General features: G+C 47.9%; 1 protein-coding gene across 3 annotated transcripts in view; it reads right to left on the reverse strand.

Moving 5' to 3' along the window:
* Positions 1-15,565, reverse strand: part of LOC119166664 (tartrate-resistant acid phosphatase type 5) — a 389,636-nt gene that overhangs the window by 241,354 nt on the left and 132,717 nt on the right. For all 3 annotated transcript variants that reach the window (XM_075883351.1, XM_075883350.1, XM_037417985.2), the window contains exon 3: positions 11,738-11,862. In XM_075883351.1, coding sequence (XP_075739466.1) covers positions 11,738-11,862 — 125 coding nt within the window. The remainder of the gene's footprint in view (positions 1-11,737; positions 11,863-15,565) is intronic.

Below are 15,565 nucleotides of genomic sequence, written 5' to 3' on the forward strand. Positions count from 1 at the left end.
TTAACGCTAGCCGCCAGGAAATTTGGAAGTAAATGGAAAAGGGAAGATGTAGGGACGAAGATGACGAAGACGAAGATGTAGAGAGAGAGTGAGATAAAGGCGACTGCCGATTTCTCCTGGGTGGATGAGCCCAGGGGTGCTGTCTACGTGAAGCCGGGGCCTGAGGGGTGTGTTGCCTCCACCAGGGGGCTTCAAAGGTGCAGTCACCCAGCGTCGGCTCAACCCCCAGGATCCCCTTTTCCCCGGACACTGCAACGCCACGCACAGCTAATCATGGGAGGGAGTCGAAACTCCCCCGTTGGCTCGAGTCCATAGTGTAACACAGACAAAACACCTGCTTGCACAGACGCCCCAGCGAGGGCGTTTTCGTAGTATAAAAATACGTATACATATACGGTGCATGACATCGACGCGGACGCCGGTGGCGTAATCTTGCTGAGAGTGTGCATATACTCGCTATCGCAATAAAAGGCATATATCAGTCAAGCGAACGTCACGGTGTCAAAACGATCTTCCGCAGATTACTGGCGCGAACGACACATGCCTTTGAAGTGAGCTGAATGTTTAGAGCAACATGGGCTTCATGATTCGCGTTCGTAAGTTTTCATTATACCTTAAACAATGCAAATACAGCCGAAAACTGAACTGTACTGGCCTGGTGTGTGGCCGATTGTGGCGCTGGGAACCACGCTTGTATTACGTAAAGTCAACGATTCACGCACTTTCAAAGCGTGGCGTGGTATAGAAACCTCCGTCGTGGTGAAACTAGACAAAAAGCAGTAAATTGGTTATACTGTGTGTGGCGGCTAACTACGCTGTTCTAACAACCGCATGTGCCCACTTTTAATGCTCATTTAAGCACTGTGTTTTGTTCACTAAAACTGCAGCCACTTCTCTCCGCGGCGAGTGCTCCGCACTGATGGAGTACTGCTATGTACCTCTATATGATCACCCACACGGGCGTTAGCTTTCACAACTATCCTGAGAACCCGAAGACGAGGAAGAAGTGGATAGTCAAAGTTAGAGAGGGAAACCGCCCCATGCCTTCATCGACCCTGTGAAGAAAACAGTACACTGACAGTGACTTTTTCCGCAGCCACCCTGTACGCTACACTTTTCAGTGAGTTTGCAACCGAGTTTCATCGCCTCGCAGTACCTCATCTATTAATTTCACGCAGGTCACAGGCGTAGGCGACTTACACCGGGTGAATCGCCATCCCAAAAACATACCACGAAGGCCCCTAGACAGAGAGCCGACGACACGGCCTCCGAGTCGCCTCGGGTAAGCGCGCCTCGTGAGCACAGCCGAGCGGCGCGGGACATCTGAGACGACCGCTTTAATTGGCTGGTGTACGTGCAAATTACGTAGCTTACAGACCAATACAAGCGCATGTCTAGTGCACTGCTTACCATAAACTTATAAGCGAAACCTGCTGTCGCTGTTTAGTGCACATTCACTAAAGGTTCTCACCGAAGTCATGCAGACACTTTAAGTGGAGCTCCTTAAAGTTTTCGTTATGCTATGATGCGTGAATGCAAACTCATCCAGCTTGCCTTTGCCCCGTTGATCTTTGTGGCCCTGTGTACAGTATATACAACCATCAATAACTATAACTGTTATATTCTGATACCCAAGTGACAGCCCTGTGTGGTATCAATATGAACTACTTCGTGATGTCGCTCTCACTGAACAAACATTACTGAGAAAGACTGCAGTCATTTGCATCAGCCAGGGGGTGCAATAAGGTGGAACTTTCCCGCTTCCCGAGTCACATCAGCACTTACCCCTCAAGACTTCTCTTACTGCATGCGATACAACATAGGCTTTTGCTGTAGCAACATGCATTTCTAGTAAATTCCCCAAACGATTATTTTACTGCTGAAGGAGCAATTTAAACAACTGCTATGCAGTGAATATGTTATGCGTTGTTAGCAAATGCCAGAGTGGTGGAAACAGGGATTCTAACTCATGTCATCATGTTTTTTATCACTATCGCTACACTACAGAAAAAAAAAAAATCGGCAGATTCCACGTACTTGGGAATCAACGTTGTGCGAAGCATGTGGAGGGAAGGTGACCATGTTGCAATTTTTTTATTGAGTGACGCGTCATAAAATGACGTATATATATGTACAAATGTTGCACGCACAGACATATGTTGAAGAGTTGCAGATGTTTATATAACCAGTTGTCTGCCCTTGCGCAACGATGTCAACTGGAACATGCGTATTAGCAACAACAGAAGCTGATATGAAGCGCTGATGCTGGTCCTGTACGCTGCTACATAAATCAAGTTTAGCGCATTGCAACTAACCAAAAATGACGTCAACCAGACTTGACGGCTGTATCGAAGGAGTACATATGTAAAGTTTATAAAATTGGATAGGCAGCACTGCAGCCAATACTAATGTTTCACGAAGATTAGCGTCTATTGAAAAGTAGCAGCGAGGCCTGGCGTAGCAATGGGGTAAAGTGATTCGTTGCCACGCAGATTGTTTGGGTTTGATTCTAGCTGGAACCCTGACATTTATTCTTTACATTAGTCGGGTCGACACTACTGATGTTGGGTATTTCTTAGCGCTCACGCTTTAAAATTACCCATGTGTGTTCTCGTGGTTCCTGGGTAGATGACACTAACCCCCGTATTCACAGACGATCCTCGACTCGACTTTCACCCTTCACTTGGCAGAGTTGAGCACTGCGTCAACGCTCGGCTGAAAAGCGCTGCGCTACTCAAGGATCTCAGCAGACTATTGCTGATATACACTGACTTGCCGTGCCTAGAGATAGCGCTGCTATCGGCTTTCTTTAAAAAAAAAATGGAGGAAGCGAACCAGAATATTGACTGGTAAATACTTAGAAAACAGCAGGGGGCCAAACCAAAAAGAATTATGGGTTAAGAAGAAGGTGAAGGAAGCTGAGACCGAGATGTGGAGAATTGGCATGACTAAGAAGTCTGTACTAGAGGTCTATCAAACTTTTCAGCAGGAAATGTCCAAGGAAAGGATTTATGATAATACTCGAGGTAGTTCCCAACTGTTTGAGGCCAGGACGGGAGTATTGCGAACCAAGACATATCGGGCCAAATACGAAGGGGTAGACACGGTATGCAGTGTGTGTGGAGAGGAAGAAGAAACTAAAGGGCTCCATTCTATAGTCCAAGATGATGGCGTAGAGTTTTTCAAAGCACTTGGGTTTAGGGACAGGGAGGGCGAAGAAGACTTTAAGCGGAAAGAATTAACTAGAAGGAGGTTATCTAATTGGGAGGTTATGTGATTGGTGGCTAAAATCAAGGCACGAGTGAAAATTAAACACTTCACTGCAAAGTACGAATGCTCAACCTCACTTTTTAAAAGGAAAAAAAATCTAGTTTTTGGTTCATTAAGTATTACGGCTTGGTGGTGCTAGCCCCCGCCCGATCTAAAGGGTACAGCCACATCCATCCATCCACCCGTCCGTCCGTCCGTCCGTCCGTCCGTCCGTCCGTTCATCCATCCATCCATCCATCCATCCATCCATCCATCCATCCGTCCGTCCGTCCGTCCGTCCGTCCGTCCGTCCGTCCATCTTGTGAAGGCGAAGCGTCGAGTGAAGGGAGGTTCGAGAATACGGGGGTAAGGGTCAATCACCTGTGCCACATACCCACATACCAGTGGCACATACCTGCCCGTGTGTATGCGCCACTGTCTGGCGGGAAGTGTTTGACGACGTATGCGATGCGCAATGGGATTGTGAAATTATTCATGTCTTAAGCAACACGTCATATTCGTCGAACCTTTTTACACTCCTATGCTAATTTTGGTTCACGCCAAGTTAAGGGGTGACCACGAGAGTACCCAAACGTAAGCGCATAGATAGATAGATAGATAGATAGATAGATAGATAGATAGATAGATAGATAGATAGATAGATAGATAGATAGATAGATAGATAGATAGATAGATAGATAGATAGATAGATAGATAGATAGATAGATAGATAGATAGATAGATAGATAGATAGATAGATAGATAGATAGATAGATAGATAGATAGATAGATAGATATGCGCAGTCACCGAACTTCGCCAATAAATGCTTCGCATAAAAAAATATTCTAAGGAGAAGGGCAGGCGTGCCATTCTTTCTAGGATTGTTGTGAAAGCTAGCGTGCGCCTTTCTCACGGGCGGACGAAGCACACTGGACCCACTATTAACGGGCGGACGAAGTAGTACTTCACAATTGCACTGCACTCGATCGCCACGGAAACATTCTGTGGTCGGTTCACAAGTCCACGTCTTTGCAGGATGATAGCAGCGATGGTGATGGATCACCGTTGACGGCCTCGACTACGCTTTCAAGAACGTGGTTTACTCCGTACACCACCACGCCGTTGATGAGATACCGCGAGGTTTCGCAAGCTGTATCTACATGCTTGTAGATGCTGCAGAAACGCATGCTCATTCGAGTTTCGAAAGAAACCCGTGAAATAAAAGTTTCGGATGGCGGAAGCTACAGATGACGAGTGAGAGCATTCACACATAGTTTCGCTTTCTTACCAGCAATGCAGTCGGCGGCATCGGCGTGCTTGTAGACCATGTGGTAGGTTTCTTGCGCCTGTCGATTGGGCCGCAACTAAAGCAAATTGATAATTGCACTTGAAAACATTCGTTGCAGGTGTTAGTTGGCCCTCACGAGGCTGTTTGTTCGACAAGGTTTCCGCTAGAAGCAGACGATCCGCGTGCAGGAGCAGCGGCTGCTGCAGCGCGTTTGAGAGCGGAGTCCACAAACTGAAGTCACATGCGAGAGGGCGCCACTCAAAGATCTCGAGACCAATAGCAGCTTCGAATGCAGCCGCGGCATTTGTTCGCGCGAGCGACTTCGTGGCAGCATGCCTAATCGGATTGCGCCGTTTAACGGCAAAACGACGCACTAGCGCTGATGGCCGCTTCCCATTGAAATCCACTCCTTCGCCCGGGCACTGTAAAAATACAGGAGGCGCTGGCATGACCGATTCTCCTCGTAAGCGCAGTGACGCAAGAAGCCCATGAGTCATGGCGCTGCCGCTTGATGAAAAGCGCACAGGTACGGCCCGCCGTGTGCTCTGTAACCGGCGTGACAGGTCTACTTACCCGGACCACCGCTGCGGCGCCACTGGGGGGGGGGGGGTGCAAGAGCCCACGGAATGGCATGCGCGGTGCGCTCGCGGCAGTTGCGTGTGCGCCTTTGTGTGACCCACGAAACCTTTTTTAATATACGTATAGCATGTGCCCATCTCTTAATCACCGAAATTGCTTTTACATACCTACAGCCCTTGCCAATTTTCGGCATTGTTTTGCCCGAGATGCAACCTTCCACACGTCCGATAAAATTTCGCGCAGTACGAATTGTGAGCACATTTTACTGAAATCCTAAAGGATCACAATTAACCGATTTGGAAGAGCTACACCTTTTTAATGCGTAAAAATTATCGTAGTAACTGTTAGTATGTCACTTTAGAAAGCGTTGCTTCAGATATAATCATTCCATTTAGAATAAGTGACCTCAGCAATTTTGGTTGCCACTGATCACCTAACGCAAAAATTGACTTTTTACTTCCTCCAAATACGTCTATAGTATTCATACAACAGTATCAGATGCAACAGCCACGAAATAATACTTAGCATGTGTGCGATCTCATAAAAGTGGACTCGAGCCTTTTTGAATTTTCAGAGAATGTAACTTCAATGCTGGCAATTGAGCGAGCTGTTCTTACGAAGAAATAATACGAAAACTGTGAGGTGGTTGAAAGTAAAGAAAAATCACTGAAACATTGCGCCTACCAAAGTGAAAGCTTTAAAACCACACAAAAAAGACGTTTCGGCTCGCACACGGCCAACCTAGTTTACAAGTGAAATGAGAACATCTGTAAAGCAGTTCGCTTTGTGTACGTTTCAATATATCACAAAGGCAGCGCGTATATACGACAGACTACCATGGCTCCTGTTTAAAGTGCGCGGAGTGATTTGTATCACGAATGACTAAAAAAAAGATGCCGTGGCAGTCCTTTTTCTCTAACGAGAACACTCGCCTTCCCCCGGTCAATTGTGTGACTACCTGATGCATGCTCAGCCAGAGTACTGAGTATAACATTTCCTTTCTTTACGTCAAAATGTGTTGGTTGGGGCCCCGTTCAAAATCACCACTTTCACGGATATAGACATCGTCACAATCCGTGCACGGGACAGCGTACACTACACCGGGAAAATTCACTTTGGTTAATCTGTCTCTCACACTTATGGGTGATTTGCACAAAAATGTGAGACGAAAACAGCGATGAAGGGCTGAAAAATACGAACACAACGGCTTGAGTGCTTGCGATTATGCAAGTTTTCATTTTTTTCCATAATGACATTCTTATAATAATGCAGCTAATTCAACCTTACACTTTACAGTGACCACATAATCGGAACAAAATGCATCTTAATATTTTATTGTCAATTTGCGACTGATTTTAGCATTTCTCAATTTGTTTTGCTGTTTTACACTTTTACATAATAAAACAAGTTTACAATCGCTTCACAGGCTCGTCGGCAATATTTTTAAGAGAGAATATGCGAGAGAAAGAATATTAGTTGGCGACACACACACACACAAAACACACACACCAAAAGTGCTTCGTTCCACAACCGACAAGCATGTGTTTACGTTCACACCACCACAGCCGCAGGCTGCAAACGTTGTTACATCCTTGAATCGTGAAACCTCCTTTGCTTTTTCTCTTATCTCTAGTCTCTTTCTATATATATCCCGACCTATTTCGAGTTTTCTTCGAAAGGCTGCTTTTAAGCCATTGACACTTTTGTCATCAGTTCCGGTTATTTCAGAACGCTGTCACGTTGCGGTATCGTGCATTCTCCCGAAATACCACGCCGTAATTTTGTTTGTTTTTGTAAAAATATAGCGCATCCTTTCCATTCAGAAAGTTCATCTGTCTGTGCTAATTTTCAGAACGGTATACAGACTCAAATTATCCCAGCGAAACATGCGGAATCAAAAAGGTGCCGAGAACCGGCTGGTGGGTGACGAGAGTTTATATTTAAAACAAATATATACATGACAGCTGACACACACGTTGAGAGCCTGGACGGGGTGGTGGTGGAGAGGTGGTAAGGATTACGACCGAAAGCAGCTGTGAGCTTGCAGCTGCACTCCGCCCATGACTGCTGCTTCCAGCCTTCATACCGGTGCTACGCCACTGCACCTTCCCGAAGACGGTCTACTGCCATGGTCCATTTCTGAGATTCCGTCCAGGCCTCGCGCATTGCTAGTGCGTTGACGGTTGCCACCCAGCTGTCGGCGTCGTTCCAGACCCCGTCGAATTCCGGCAGTTTCTAGGTGGACGGCGATGGTGGGGCGGCACGTGAGACTGCGGATATCACTGAGGCAACGCCGTCGAGCTGCTCTGAGAGCTGCAGGAGGGTGCCCCAAAGCAGCCTGCGTTGCTCCAATGGGCTTGCCTCAAGGTCGTGCGAGGCAGCTACGTCTAACACGGCGTTAGTGACACGCAATTCTGGCAACATTGTAGGAGCTCGCGTGGAGATTGGTGCTGTCAGTTGGTCAGTCTTGACGCGGAGTAGCGCGATGGTACGCCGCAGGTTCGCGGCGCTGTCGTGTGTGAAGTCCAAAGCGTTGGTGATCGCGGTCTCCGAATGAGTAGAGGTTGCAGCACTCACGCCGGTGAGGTTGACAAGCAAAGAAGCCTGGACGGCGTTCCCTGGCAGCTCGTATGTTGAAAGACTGCGGCGACGGAAATGTAGGCCATGGGAAGCGTTAGCGGCATTCCCAAAGGACAGGAGCCGGTGCAGATCCCTGCCGCAAAATGGTGGCAGGTTGTCAATAACGTCATGTTCTACAACCCCAGGGGAGGCCTGGACGCCGTCCACTGGTGGTTTGAAGGGTAGCTGAAGCGACGGGTGGGACCCCGTTGCCAAGGAAGCGTGAATGGCGTTCCTCGATCGAGAAGCCCGCTCTGCCGACGAACCACGAAGACACGTACCGGTGGCTTCCCGCAAAGGGTTCCCTTGTCGGCTTGCGCTGACAGCAGAATCCATAGCCAAGGACGCGTGGACGGCGTCCCTTGTGAAATGGTACCGGTAACGGGTGTTGCAGCCGCCGAGGAGGCCTTGACGCCGTCCCCGAACGGTGGTGGCAGTGGCGGCAGGTGAACAGCCGCCAAGAAGGCCTTGACGCCGTCCTGAAGCGGCGCTTATTGCAGCTGTCCTGGATGACGAAGCCCGGACGTAAGCCTTCTTCTTCGTCGACTGCGCATTGTAACGGAGAGAAAAGAGACAACACCTGATTCTGGGCCAGCTGTTCTTATTCTGCTTCTTCTTCCTCTACCTTTCCTTGGCTGCCCACGTGCCGAAGCACAAGCATGTTTCTTGGTCATAAAAATATCTATATATATATATATATATATATATATATATATATATATATATATATTGTTGTGAAAATTATTTATGCGTCTTATCTTTTCATCTGTACATACTGATCATCACCAGGCAAGTTTAGGTTGTGGGGCACATACTCGAGTGAATAAAGGAGAGTCTTGGGTGTACTCGACGCCATTTCACAAGTGGTCGACGTGCAATGGGTCGTCGTGCAATGCTTCGAGAACTTGTTTTCGCAGCGAACGGGAAAGTACTGGCACCCACCGATGCCCATCCGCATTGTAAGTATAGTGCTGCAGGACATTGTTATCTAGCTTCAACAGCCGTAGCTGACGACGTAGTCTAGCATTAGGTGGAGAAGGCGAGCCATTCAAGTATCCGATGATGCGGTTACAGTAGGGGTCGTCACGTTGGTACGCGGCAAACTGGGCGCTGCTGTTTAAAGGTAGTGACCCAGCAACTGCCAGGGGTGATAACGTGAGTGAAGAGGAAGCCGCTTGATCACCTGAGGGGCATTGAGGATGCGTGGTTGGAGATGAAAGTGGCAGAAGGCAGCGAGAGAGAGCGTCGGCATCCTGATGCTGTTTGCGGGACCTGTACACAACGTCAAAAATGTACTCTTGTAAACGCAGTATCCAGCGACCAAGGCGCCCAGACAAATTCTTCAGCGAAGACAACCAGCATAGGGCATGGTGGTCGGTAACCACAGTGAAGTGGCGTCCATACAGATAAGGTCGGAATTTCTGGATGGCCCAAACGACAGCGAGACATTCCTGCTCTGTTATTGAGTAGTTCTGCTCCGCAGGTGTTAGTGCGCGGCTGGCATACGCAACTACTCTCTCACGTGAAGTGTCGTCGCGCTGGAGGAGGACAGCACCAATTTCATGGCTGCTGGCATCTGTGTGCAGGAAAGTGGGTGCACTCTCATCGAATTGCCGGAGGACGGGGTCTGATGTCAAAGCACGCTTAAGGGCTTGGAAAGCACACTCGCACTCGTCAGTGCACGTGAAATCCGTTCCTGACGTCAGAAGCTTGTGTAACGGCCCCGCAATGGCAGCAAAGCGACGGATGAAGCGGCGGAAGTAAGACACCAGGCCCACGAAACTTCGCAATTGTTTTTGATTACGCGGACGTGGAAAACTAATTACGGCAGCAACCTTGTCGGGGTCGGGTCGAACGCCGTTTTTGCTGACAAGGTGACCCAATACTTGGATGCTTGTGCTGGCGAAGTGGCACTTTTTTCTATTGAGCTGTAGGCCAGCGTTCGAAATGCACGTTAGAACTTCGTCCAAACGTTTAAGGGGCTGAGGAAAAGTAGAAGAATAAATGACGATGTCGTTTAAATAACGTAAGCAGGTTTTCCATTTGAGACCGCGTAAGACAGTATCTATCATGCACTCGAATGTTGCTGAAGCGTTGCATAAGCCAAAAGGCATGACGTTAAATTCGTAAAGCCCGTCAGGCGTCGCAAACGCTGTTTTCCTTGTCTGCTTCGCGCATAGGTATTTGCCAATACCCGGATCGGAGGTCGAGGCTGGAGAAATATTCTGCGCCTTGTAGGGAGTCCAGGGCATCATCTATGCGTGGCAACGGATATACGTCTTTTTTGTTATCTTATTGAGCTCTCTGTAATCAACACAAAAGCAGACAGAGCCATCTTTTTTCCGGACCAACACCACAGGAGACGACCAGGAGCTGGATGAAGGTCGACTAATATCCCGTTTGAGCATGTCGGCGACGTTTTCCTCAATTAATTGCCGTTCCGCCGAGGAGAGACGGTATGGGCGGTGGCGTACGATGGAGCTGCCTTCGGTTTCGATGCTGTGCTCTGCAACGAAGTGCGGCCCTGAACTTTGCAATTTACATCAAACGAAAGGCTGTGCTTTTGGAGAAGGTCTAAGAGGTCTCTCTTTTGCTCGGTAGTGAGGTGAGGACTTATGGTGTCATTTAAGGTAACAGTGGTAGCCTTAATATCAGTAGTAGCAGACAAAGGTGGTGATTCTGCGTGAAGGGGAACCAGCGAAAAGGGCTCACTGTCAGCGAAGCAGCTTACAGCAGTGCTCTGGGGCAGCATCACTGGCGAAGAAGTTGGATTCAAGGCGGTGACCAATGCTTTACCGTCGTTAAACCGCACAAGGCCGGGTGGCGGAAGAGATACATTCTTATGCTATGATTTTTTGTTGTATGTTGTGTGTATCAGTGCTTTCAGCCATGGTGCGCTGTATACATAGCTATTTTTTTCTCTTTCTTATGCTGCTTCTCTCTCCTTCAAATAATTACTTTCGGCGACAAAAGGTGGCGGGGGGATGCTAAGGTTTTAAATACAGAAGTTCTATGTTTCATTACATTCTTCTATAATTGTATAAGGTTGCAAAAGATACTCATGTTCCGTTAGCCATAGTACAAGGATCTTAGAGCCACATGTCCTTTTCTTTCTAGGGATGGGGGGATGATGTGGTGTTTCGGTTCTGATTTTATGGTTGCCAGATTCGGTTTCATGTAAAGTGTTTTCATCCTCAGGGGGCACTACCCTGTGCATGTTTTCGCGGCATTGTACATAATAAAGGAGTTCCTGCTTGGCTACCGGCTGCTGCGCACCTCGTGTCCGCCGGCTCTTTAGCGCCGTGCCCTGTGTTCTCTGTGCGGCGCGTCCGCCACATGATACTACAAGAACGAAGTGGGCAGGACGATCGCAGACTGAAACAAGCCGCGTTTCAGACGGACATGGCACGTTTGTGCGACATGTCTAACGGAAGTTACCAATTGAAGATATGACGTTAACCACAGATGTGCGTATGTGCCCTGTATAACGAGAGTAGTCTACCAGTTCCACTTGACCGGTAGAATGGTTTGTGTGGAACAGACTGGAAGGTGTATTAATATGCGTTTCATAGACAGCTACACACGGGTCTGATAAGTGCGTCAGCAACTCATTAGTGTTCATCTCCAGCAAAGTACAAGATTTTGTTTAAATATATAGAATTCTTGGAACATGTCACGTGGTCATGTTTGTCATAGTGCATGCATTTAGTTGGTTTCAAAAAGAGTGGTGTACTTTTCCAATAAACTTGTCGTTATTCTGCGATATTCATGTCCACTTCGTTCTTGTTTCTCGATTCTAGTGCAGTTTTAATTTTCCTAAATGTCTTACCAACTGACCCCCCCCCCCCCCCCAAATATACGCTTCTCGAGGTCAGTGTACGTCAGCAATGTAAGAAAGTTCCGTTGGAAATCGAGTTCTCGAGACAACGTCACTCGTGGGAGGGCGCCCCGAGTTATCTCGGGGTTAATTGCCATCACGGAACCCGAGGCTCCGCACTCACCAGCGCTTCGACCTTTTGCTGTATTCGATCTGCGCCGACACGTTGCCGTCGTGGTCGTGGTTTCCAGCCAGTATGAGCCATGGCACTTGAAGGGATGGCGCAGAGTACACGTCCTCAAATGTCCTCTGCACAGCGACGAAAGACGGTGGCAGTGAGCACGGCAGCTTTGTTACATCGTCATAGGCGGCAGCAGCCTGACTACACACATTAAAAGCTTTCTCCTACGTTCCACCATTCAACCACGGTGCACCTACAAACTTCTTAATCCCGTCTGTCCCTATAATTTTGCGTATCCTCCTGACGCGTTTGCTTTCTCTTGGAATCCAGTTAGTTAACCTTAATTAGCTGCGGTTATCCTGCCTACAAGCTACGTGCCTGGCCCCTGTTCATTTCTTCTCTATTATTACGGGGCTCTGAAACACGCGGCCCACTACCTTTTTTTTATTAGGTACGTTCGTGAGCTACACAGACATGACTAATTTGTGAGATTGAATGATTTTTAAATGAAAAAAAAGAGAAAAGTAAGCCCAGTAACTGTCTCTCAGGGGGAAGACACCTCAACAGTAGCTCACGAAGGCTGGGGGTAAAGGAGGAATTAGAAGGATAGGATTAAAAGGTAAAAAGAAAGAGAGGTAGGAGAGAGTGAGGCGCAGGGACAGCGAACGACAGAAAACGCCGGAAGTAAGCAGAGATAGGAAAGATGGGCACGGTCGCAGTAGTGCGTGGACGCGGCACCACTCGGCGAGAGCTCTTGTCGGCGTCAGGAGAATGCGTAAGGCGAGCCCAATCGGCCAGAGCTGCGCTGTCGTCGGAGATCGCGGGGGCACAACCGGTCGGCCCGAAATTCAGCGAGCGAGTCAACCTGACTGGTTTAAGGCATTGTTCCGTGAGGCCTCCCATGTGTTCACTTTCATGTGAAACGTAACTCTGAAGGAAAAATTATATTTCACAACCAACGTATAGATTTGAGTCATTTTAGCGTCGGTATGGACAAGCTTTTGAAATGCTGGCGCCAAATCTTCTTCAGAAAGGACATGTACATAGATATTGAAAAGTTTTATTTCAAGTGGCAGCGTTTGCAGGTAAATTGTAATATTCACCTTCGCTTGTTGACTGCATGCCCCGTACCTTTCGGGACAAAATTGCGCGACTGCTCTGGCTGATCTGAGTTTAAAGCGGAACTTCAGTGCATTTTCAACCATTCTGAAATAATGCCGTTTTCCAATAGTAATGACAGTCCTTCAACAGCTAGGGTGCTGCATTCTGCCCAGAAAGTCGTCAATAATTTCAATTTAGCAAAAACGATGAGTGAAAACTGAAACCGAAACGCTCCGTCTTTCATGTTGAGTATCGCAAGACGTCACGGGATCCATACCAATTACGTCATGAGATATGCTACGCACCCCTCGGCTGGCCAAATGTACACAAAGCTTACGTGCCTCCTCTGGCGCGTTAAAGGCAAGCTGGCGATGTCTTCTGACGCGGAATCAAGCTGTGCGAGCTCGTGTGAAGTGACCAGCGAGGAGTCCAGCGACAAGTGCATCTATCTGAGCGGGTAAGCATCGCCTTTTCATTTCGACCCACCGGTGCGTGAAACCGCTGATGTACCTCGCATTAACAGCATCTAGCAGCGGCAAAACTAAGCATGAGCCAGGGTCATAACTTTTGTTTTATCTTACACCCTGATTACGCAGCTGATTGCTGTCGCTTTAACCCACATAGATGTCCGTGTGGTAATTGCCATCCCGACCGCAGGGATGAGATGTTGTGCTGCAGGAGCATCCCTATTATCATGACAATGCTCGGGGAAAACACATGCATTTGCACGCACAGAATGTTCCCACTGCTGTGTTTGGATGGAGACATCCTGGAGGTGAACAGGAGGCAGATGCACTTTTACAACCCCACTTATTTGGAGAGACTTGATCCCAACAGGTTAGTGCAGCGCATTTGCTTGTTACGCTTTCGAGCAAGAAACTCGAGACGTGCATCGCGTATTGCGTGGGACAAAATGCGGCCATTCTCGTGTACCGTTGCAGATTTACTACGACGAAGACATAAATTAGCTGTATTATCTGTCAGGCGCACGTTTTCGTGAATCTTTCAGCCATGCTGTGGTACACTCACTGCTTAATAATATTTTTTGAATGAAAGAATGAATGTTTAGTTCATAATCTATTTATTTACAGATAACAAACGCTTGTTATCTCTAAATAGCGCACAAAGCACCTTTTCACGAATAGTGCTGTCGGAGGGGAACGAGTGATAACACACTCCCTTGGTGTTCCGCTCTTTGTTTGTGCAACCATCAGCGGAACACCACTTTCCAACTATCGTTTTTTACAGCCCGCTATGCCGCTACGAAACTGAACAACTGTACAAGTGTCGTCTCGTCGCTGACGCCTCGAGAAACAGCGTGGTGGTGGTGAAGAAGGCGACTAATTTCAGCAGGCCGGTATGCAGCGCGGTGCAGCGCCGCAGCGTGCGGTTAGACGGGGAGGGGGGGGGGGGACCATGGAAGAACGCACGGAGAAGGAAAGAAACAACTCCTTCCTCTGTAGGGTAGACGAGTAGACGCATACGTCACGAACACAGGGCAGCCCGCATGTAAAGGCGTGATTTCTGAATTGGATACCAATGTTTAAAATTCTTTTCCTAAAAAAACTAAATGACTTACAACTGTGCAACTTGGCAAATATCATCAGGACATCAAAGACAACTTATGTTGAAAGTTTTATTGAAATCAGTGAATATGAAAAAATCGTCATGCTTCCCGTTTAGGAACCCTGCCTTTCAAATCACTGTCAGGGCCCCGCCGTGCTGGTCCTGTGGCTAAGGGACTCGGATGCTAACCCAGAGGCCGTGGGATCGAATCCCGGCTGCGGCGGCTGCATTAACGATGGAGACGGAAATGTTGTAGGCCCGTGTGCTCAGATTTGGGTGCACGTTATAGAACCCCAGCTGGTTGAAATTTCCGGAGCCCTCCACTACGGCGTCTCTCATAATCATATGGTGGTTTTGGGACGTTAAACCCCACATATCAATCAAGCCGCAGTCAGAGCGCAAAGAATGAACAAGACGCCGCCATAGAGGAACGCACAGGGACGTTCAACCACGGTTACGGCCGGGCTGCACCTGTGGCGCGCTTCTTTCCTTGCGGTCTTCTCACTCGTTGCGAAAGCAATGGGAGACTTTCTGAGTATGTTTGGCCACCCGTCGGCTATAGGGGCAGTGCAACCCTGACCTTCAATCCCCTGCGCCGCACGCACGGCACAAGAGAGTTGCTCGAGTGAAACCGCGGAATGCGGGTTTCAGACGGAGGGAGGAAGGTGGAGAGGGAGGATCGTCTTCTTTAAAAAAGCTAGTATTATCAGATGGCTCACCGCATAATGTAGGTATGCATGTGCTCGTGGACGATACAAGCTGAAACACAGTAAAAATGAGGAATAATAGACTAACGAGGCATGAAGCATTAACGATGATCAGGGAAAAAAAGATAAACAACGCTGCGAATGTTCTGAGCAGAGAGCACCAAATACTTTTGGCCCTAGGTCTCATTGGAAAGCGAGGGTGCCATTAAGAGAGTTCGCTGACAGAAATGACAACCACGCATTTCTTCACTCATTTAAAAGTGCCTTAGAGACCCCCCAGGCATTGTGTAAGAGGGATAACAAAAAAAACATTTAAAACGTGTATAACGTACGAAAAGAACAAAATATGTCAGAAAAATATAAAAGGAATGTTGTAACACAAGCGGGAAGGCAATATATGTTATGATTGTATTATGTGCTAAACAACAAAAAGTGGCAAGGAAAACATACACTTTGA

The sequence above is a fragment of the Rhipicephalus microplus genome, unplaced genomic scaffold (assembly GCF_043290135.1).
Source record: "Rhipicephalus microplus isolate Deutch F79 unplaced genomic scaffold, USDA_Rmic scaffold_16, whole genome shotgun sequence".
Taxonomy (NCBI): Eukaryota; Metazoa; Arthropoda; class Arachnida; order Ixodida; family Ixodidae; genus Rhipicephalus; species Rhipicephalus microplus.